Source organism: Juglans microcarpa x Juglans regia, chromosome 4D (genome assembly GCF_004785595.1).
Source record: "Juglans microcarpa x Juglans regia isolate MS1-56 chromosome 4D, Jm3101_v1.0, whole genome shotgun sequence".
Taxonomy (NCBI): Eukaryota; Viridiplantae; Streptophyta; class Magnoliopsida; order Fagales; family Juglandaceae; genus Juglans; species Juglans microcarpa x Juglans regia.
Window position 1 is genome coordinate 30,022,939 of NC_054600.1, and position 8,220 is coordinate 30,031,158.

Genomic DNA, 8,220 nt, shown 5'->3' on the forward strand with positions numbered 1-8,220 from the left:
AAAAAATTAATTTTTTAATGATGTACCTCACTCTTTTTAAAAAAGTGTACGCAATGCTAGGCTCATGAGAATCCAACAGACCAGTAATTGCTTGAAATTAAGATGCATAAACCATAGTGACATGGCTTAGTTTTCCGAACATTTTACCGTGCACGCACGATATAAGAATATTATTCATGTGGAAAAGTTCATAGTTTTTATTCATTAGTACTTTTAATTTATATTAGCATATATGTAATATTCATTTCATCATGTATAACTACAAGGTTTTAATATATGTATGGAAAGAAGCAGATCAATTGAATATTATAAGCCTTTAGATATATAGTAGATAAGAATTATTATTTTGATAATTTAACAGAAATATTTTTATCTCCTAATTAATAGTAATATTTTTCTCTTCAAATTAATATTAATTATATAATTATATATAGGAATCCCATGTTTGTTTCTCTTCAAACAATCAATTACATATCTTATAAAATATGTTTTATATTTTGTTGAGTTGTTTATTTAGGATTTGTGTGCGGAGTTTAATTATTATATGAATTTGGTGCAAATTCACGAGAACCACAATTAAAATCCAGTGTATCTTGAAATTAAAGGACCATTCTGAGGGCCGGGCCAGCTGCTTCAATTTATAGAAGTGTTTAGAAGCAGACATGAGAAAAACAGAATTATAAGAAAAACGAATATTTATGATCGATTATCTATAATGAGAATGACTATTTATGACGAAAATAGATTTATTTTAATAGAAAATAGTTATTTTTACAGAAAATAATGAGTCACAAATAAGCAATTTTCTTGCCGTGGAGACTAGGCATATATGATATATATAACAGCTTAAAATGATCTAGCTAGGGTTCTCCTCGTGATCGAAGATGGAGTTTTTTTGGGATAAACTTGCAAGAAATGAATATCACAACAGCTTGATCAACCCCTTAAAAGTCACAGATCAGGTGGAGAAATCTTCTGGTTGATCAGACCAATATCCATTCCATTGTAAGCGATGGGAGCATACATCCACAGCTCATCGGAGCTTAAAAGCTACAAATTAGACAATAAGGAAGTGGTTAGTCACTAGGTTTTGATACTTTTGTTTAAGAAAATTCACGTTTTCTGGTGGAAAAATAAGTATTATAAAGTGTTCTAAATTACCTTGATTTGGAGCTGCAAAAACTTAACATAATGGACTGCCTCTTCAAGCATTGTGCTAATATCAACCTGTTAGATCATCAATGAAGATCTAATTAATTTAGGGTTTCATATTATACCTTAATTAAAAGACATATATAAAAGCACGTACGGTTTTGAAAGAATAATGTTATAACACACCTTCGTTCCATTGGGGACTAGATTCTGTAAGATTTTCAATCGCTCATTTATCCTTTCCCTTCTTTTCTGCAAGATTTAATAGTACAGATGAATCAGTTATATTAATATATAAAAACTTTGTTCCAAAGACAGAAAATGCATGATTACAGTACTGAAAACGTTTTCTGAGGCTGCAGAAGTCTTTTTAATTACCCTTGCGTAGAGGCTTTGTGGATCTGTTGCCGACCCTCTACTGGCTCTCGACTTCCCACTCAAGCTGATAGATGCATAAGCCGCTTTGGATTCTGAAGTGGCTCCTCCATTAATCTCCTGGGAAGCATTATCATCCTCTGAGCAGTAACTGGTAGAGCTCTGTCCATCAGGTCCAGCATTATTGCTCTTTTCTTCATGATCAGAAGTACCATGATTTGGGAGCTTCCGGTTCTTCTTTGACTCTACATTCTTCTTACTCTTTCGTACCTTCATTTAGAAACGAGATTAATTAAACAATGTATTTAAAAAGAAATCCAGTAGCCCCACTAGTGGAATACGGAGAACGATCACTTCATTTCTTTTACAAGTACTTACATCTCTTGATGAGACCCGAGGTTTCTTCTTTGAATTCTGTTCATGAGATGACTGGTTGTTATTTCTGCCTTCTGCTCTTGTCTGAGATTCTGGCATATCAAACTTCCTTTTGGGTATCACCTCCTTGGTAGGAATAGAAGCAGCTGCTGGCTTGCCATCTTCTAATGCATCCGATCCTTTAAGGCTCGTATCTAATTCATTGTTACAGACCGTCTCACCCATTAAAACATCAGGAAACCCCGGGAAAAAAGAGGCAATATTTTTCCGATCATCCATCATACAAATATTCGTGAACATGGATATATCATTTGATATTTGAATATGGTTGGCATCACTGAAGTGGTAGTTCTCATGGCTTGGAGTACTGGCAATAAAGATGCTGCTACTACTGTTACTATTGTTACTACTAGTACTACTACTTTCTTGAGAAATAAAGTGCAAGTTAGAGTTGAGACAATCCAAGGAATAAAGTAAACCGTCGTTAACCGATCCGGTCATTCTCATGTTAGCTGCCTCAGAATCAGGGCAAGAAGTTGATGGCGCTCGAGAGTTCAAACCGGCCTCATCATGCTCGAGCAGAAATGAGCACTCATGACCAAGAAATTGTGGTGTGATATCAAGCTCTTGATCATCAGCGAAGAGCATCTTGCTAAAGGAGTCCCATTCTCCATCAGGAAAGGCTCCAAGAGGCTCCATTTTTTCTAATACCCTTGCGAACCTGTGCAGAAAGGAGTCTTCTTGATCTGTTTGTTTAGTGCTGCTGCTAAGAGAAGCTCATGAACTGTTTTTGAGAGACAAGCGGAGACTGGACATATTTATACTCAACCCTATAGAACATGTCAGTAAGGATTGACTTCATGAATTTGCAGAGTGAATATAAATTTAATTCATGATCATTGTTCATGGCAGGGATCCCAGTTCTATGTAATCTGAGGAGAGTCTACTGTGGGGCCGATACCAGGCAAAGTACAACTCAGAAGGGGCCAAGTTCATGTAATGGCAGATCGAATTAAATATTGCAGGGCTTGCTAAAACTGTCACCAGAATGACAAAAAGGGATAAAAAAGCAATCATTGAGAGGTGACTCATGACTACACTCAATGGGTCCCTTAATAGCTATGTATAAGTAGTAATTTGGTATGTGGGATGAGAGTAATTTATAATAGCCTGCGTACTGTAGAAAAGACTGATAAAGTATTTGATATTAATTATAGCTAGAACGTGGAAGTTTTATTGAATAGAGTACTAAACGGAGGGAGTTTAATTTGTTGTCATATTATTAAACAAAATAAACGCAGCAAATGGACGGCAAGTTCGTGGGAATGAGTCTGACGTGCATTATTTATTTTCAAGTACTGAAAGTTGGACAAAGTTTACGCATAGCTCGTTCCTTGTCTCCTGATGATCATGAATCATGTACTGGACCGAACAGGTTTTCCTCCGGCTGATCATGAAGCCACGGTGATATGTATTTACAATAATTATTGATTCAGCAGTACTTGAACTGAATATTAACTCAGTCGATCATATCATGTACGTATAACTTTAATGGCAGTACTTCATTTTTTAAAGAAAGCATGAACCATGAGGCCAGCAGGATGAACATCAGGGTTTTAATTATTTAAGGGCGAAGAAAGGCTAAAGCATATATAATAATGCAATGTCTGATCCAATATATAGTTGACCGTTAAAACCATATTCTATATATAAGTCTGTCATAAATTTATCGGCTCGATCGACTGAGCCTCATGAGATGATGCATGCATGGTGAGTTACAAATGAAAATTGAAAAAGCTAGCATACTTAAATGTATAATGCTTAGGATAAGATCAGCTTATATATAGATATATATTATAAGCATACTTAAATCATGTATAATTATACAAAAATTCTATATACAACCGGCCAGAGAAACTGTGGGGTCACCGTATCCTACGTGGCCAAATTAAAACTCTTTTTTTATTTGCTCCTTCAGTTCTAAGACAAAGAAACTCTTTTCGTCTTCCTCCTTCAGACCAATATGTCGAGATTTCCACGGAATCGGCTAGCAATGAAAAGTGTTGGTAAAGTTTTTCATCCATTTTGTGTCAGAATATATTATCCTGGCTGCTGGACAATGAACAACGAACACCACAGCTGCTACTTCTTCTTCTTGGCTTTGTCTTTCCTGTCTTTTTTTTTTTTCGCCGGACCCATTTTTAGACTCAGCCTCTGCATCATTGGTCTACAATCTTTGGGTATTCTTTTTTAGTTCTTTGTTGAACTTGCCGGCGACTTCTAAAATTATTCTTTGTAATTGATTTGCGATTGAGATACAACGCTCTGTTCGTATTTTAGAAAATACCCATAACAACGTGCGAAGAAAGAAAAGTCTATAATTATTCTTTGTAACTGATTTGTGATTACAAACTTGTAATAGTCTATAAATACTGTGAAGCCTGTGTGCTACTGTATCAAGAAATAACTGAAATCGAAAAATGACTTTGTGAGAAGGAAAGTTTGTTTGAGGCATTTTACTAAATACTTGTCTTCCATTTCATACTTTGAGGCATCAGTTTGCTTTTTTCTGGTTTTGGTTTTTTATTTTTTTCTTTTTTTTTTATAATATTCTTGATTGTCACATCAGCCGATTATCTAGCGGTTCCCTACCGCCGGTTGTACGTAGCATGGCTGTTAATTATAACATGCAATACGTGCATAAACTGTATTCGGCCCCTTGCACTCTGAGATGTCCCACTATTATTGATGATCGGGAATGTTCCTGACATGCAGTTTCAGATTTGACTAGTTTCCAAACTCAGCCGCTCATGCTTTAAAATTCCAGTCTTCAATTAATCCAGACATAAATATTATTAGGGCTTCATCATGAGAGGTGGAAAAACTGCCTCTATTATAACTAGAAATCTGCAGCTTGAAAATAAGCTGTTTGAATGGTTGATTATGTAATCAAATGGCACCTAAATATAGTGAAAAATTAGGTAGCTACAGTGAAATGGCTCCAAATAAACAAACTAGATTGAGATTCCCATGCGCCATACCAGCAGCTAGCACAACCAAAACCCAGATCATGTGATATCTTAGATACGATTAAACACAACCTAAAATTATTCGCAGAAATTAGCTGCCATTAATTGGATGACCTGAACAAAGCCAAGAAACACATGACGAACAGATCATAGAAGTACTGTCCCTTTTGCCCCCCTAATGATTCTGCCGATTCTCGCGCTTTGATTCCAGTACGCGTCATGAGATAGAAACAATTTTCCCACGTCATTCTTTTAATTAATATGTTCCTTCTTTGGGGAAAGTTCGATAGAAGGTCTTCGTTTGAAAATTGCACCGGCCGCCCTTGCACGACCTTTTATATATATATATATATATATAAGATGATCAAAACAAAACCCTAAATAAAATCTTGAATTTCAATGCAGAATGGAGATTAAAACCTAAGAAATCTGAAGGCCGGGGCCGATAACAGCCAAAGTACAACTCATGAGAAGGGGCCAAGTTCATGCAATTAATGATGGAAATTAAATATATTGCAGGACTTTAATGGCCTTTAAACACCGTGGACTTGCTAAAACTGCAACGATCAGAATTAATGATAAAAAGGGTCAAAAAGGCCATCATTGAGATCAGTTGACTAACTACATTTAATGGGTCGCTTAATACCTATTTAATTAGTAAGGTGGTATTAGAATTTAGAGTAATTATATGCCTAAGGTGGTATTAGAATTTAGAGTAATTATATGCCTATGTTGAGAGAAGATTGATGATCATGTATTTTTTTGTTTTTCTAATCATGCAATTAGCTGATCATCGATCATCATGTATTTGATAAAGCGGGATTAACGTGGAAGTTCTCTTTAATATATATATATATATATATATATATATATAAAATTAATAAACAAAACGCGATATATGGACGGCCAGATCGTGGGAATGAGGCTTATAGCATGCATTATTTACAAGTACTGAAATTAAAGCCGATCGACAAGGTAACCGCATAGCTCGTTCCTTGTCTCGTCAATGGATTAAACCTAACAGGTTTTCCTTGATCAGCTGAAGTGTTTTCAGAGATATATATGCACAATAATTAAGCAGTACGTAGTACTTCATGAACTCAAGAATAACTCAAATATATACGCCTGTAATTATATGTATTATCTTTATATATATATATATATATATATATATATATATATAAAATATGCTCCTTAATTCTTCGAGGAAAGTTCGACGCGCGAGATGATGATCTTCATTTGAAAATTGCACCGGCCCTTGCACGACGGCCTTTTTGTATGATCAAAACAAAACCCTAAATATTCCTAAAGCTTGCATTCCTTTTTCTAAAAAAAAATCATCATGTGCTAGAGATCAATGGAATGAAATCTAGAAGTTCAAAGCACAGAATGAAGTTTAAAACCTAAGAAATCTGATTTTATTCCTCCGGCCCATCAGAAAACTTTGGTACGTATAATGTATATATGTAGTAGTACTTATACTACTGTCTCGCACGCGGTCTTGCATGATTAGATCATCGATATAGTGTTTTCTGTAGGCCAGGTTTGTCTCTGAGCTGGCTGCGACTCCATCCGCTTGATCACGGTTTTCAATTCTTCAGCATTATTAACAAATAACAAAACCTAAAAGACATATCATGACAGCTCTTCCTCGTGTCTTAATTATCAAACTGCCGCGTACGTTAGAGTTATCAAGTTAGTGGACCCTAAGGGCCTAAAGGCTCAATTAACAACATATATATTAATATAACCATTAAATTAGTCTAGCTTCATCACTCTCAAACAACGTCATTATGGCATATTATCGTGTCATTATACGTACGGGAAAACATAAAGTAGTAGTTATTTAAATGGTTTAATTAATTTGTGTTAATAAAAAGAATACTGCTACATAAATAAAGAGGTTATATAAAAGTAAACTTACAAATTAATGTAGTTTTATATGATCTCATTAGATCTATTTTATAATAAAAATAACTTTACAATATGACGTATCACATGTAATTTACTTTTATATAATTTATTTGTGTCTAAAATATTTAATTCCCATAAGAGAAGGGACCGGTTCCAACTTCCAAGTCGGTACGTAATGAACTGCATGCATGAACCATTAATCATTCTTTTCTTGTTTTGGGCTGGCAATTTAACAAGCTATATATATATATATATAATGATTTAAATGGTACATTATGATCAACTATATAGTTGCTCCATTCTCGAAAGTCCAAGCTAGCAGCATTAATGGTTATTAATTGATTTATGAAAAATTGTATGATTATCCATGTAATTAAGAGATGTGTCACACGTACATTGTGATAACGTTTTGTTCTTAGTTGTTAGAAGGACACATCAAACAGGTCATGTATATGGGAATTACTAGGAAGAGCATGCACGTACACATCAAACATGTCGTGTAGTCTTTCGTCATTCGAAAAGAATAATATTCCACGTTGGGATCAACGAATTCCCCGGATATATTATTACTTTTATGTCCTGTTTGTATACAGAGATAATTTCATTTCATTTCATCTTATTATTATAACTTTTTTAAATTTCTACACAAAATATAATAAACAATTCAACTTTTTCAAATCTCAAAACAATAATAATATTAAAAAATAATATTCTAACAATATTTTATTCAAGTCATCTAAAACCATTTAATCTTATCTTACAATCCAAAAAGCCCTTAATAATTACCATGACATATTATAAGTTTTTAGTCATTTATTTATATATATATATATATATATATATAAATATATATTGATTTAAATGAGTAGATTACCATAATGTCACTAATAAGAATCAATTCAGACCCCAGCCACATGCATGCAGGTCAAAATGGTATTACTAATTCCTAGCTCTTTCTAAGTATATATATAGGAAATGATCAATCTCATATTCCATTCACTGTATACGTCACTTAATATGTATATATATGTGTATATATAGACATACGCACGCACATCCCACTTCGTGCCATTTCATGAATCTGCAAGCATTGCTAACTGAGGATAATGTACAGTACTTCATATCAAACCTTGTATCCCCAGATCATATTCTATGGTCAGAGGAATGGCTGCCTGAATATGAAGCGGCTCCTTCATTTTCTTTTGATGTTTGATTTGAATTTTATGTTATTTTAGTAAGTATTATTGAGTGTTTGAAGGATAGTACTAGTAGTCATGATGGTGAGTTTGAGAACAAGATTAAGAAATTAGTCGCATTATTGTACAAGAATTATATAATTTATTACTGATATCATTCAATATCAAGTGCATCATGC

The 8,220-nt window shown here is 34.1% G+C and overlaps 1 protein-coding gene across 1 annotated transcript; it reads right to left on the reverse strand.

The window, feature by feature from the left end:
- Positions 1 to 951: 951 nt before the first annotated feature.
- LOC121260285 (transcription factor PHYTOCHROME INTERACTING FACTOR-LIKE 13-like) lies at positions 952 to 2,601 on the reverse strand. The gene is made up of 5 exons (XM_041162110.1): positions 1,906 to 2,601; positions 1,531 to 1,797; positions 1,339 to 1,404; positions 1,162 to 1,227; positions 952 to 1,050 (listed from the first exon to the last, which is right to left on the reverse strand). Exons 1-5 carry the CDS (start codon positions 2,599 to 2,601, stop codon positions 952 to 954), a joined length of 1,194 nt encoding a protein of 397 aa, XP_041018044.1.
- Between the last annotated feature and the right edge of the window lie 5,619 nt (positions 2,602 to 8,220).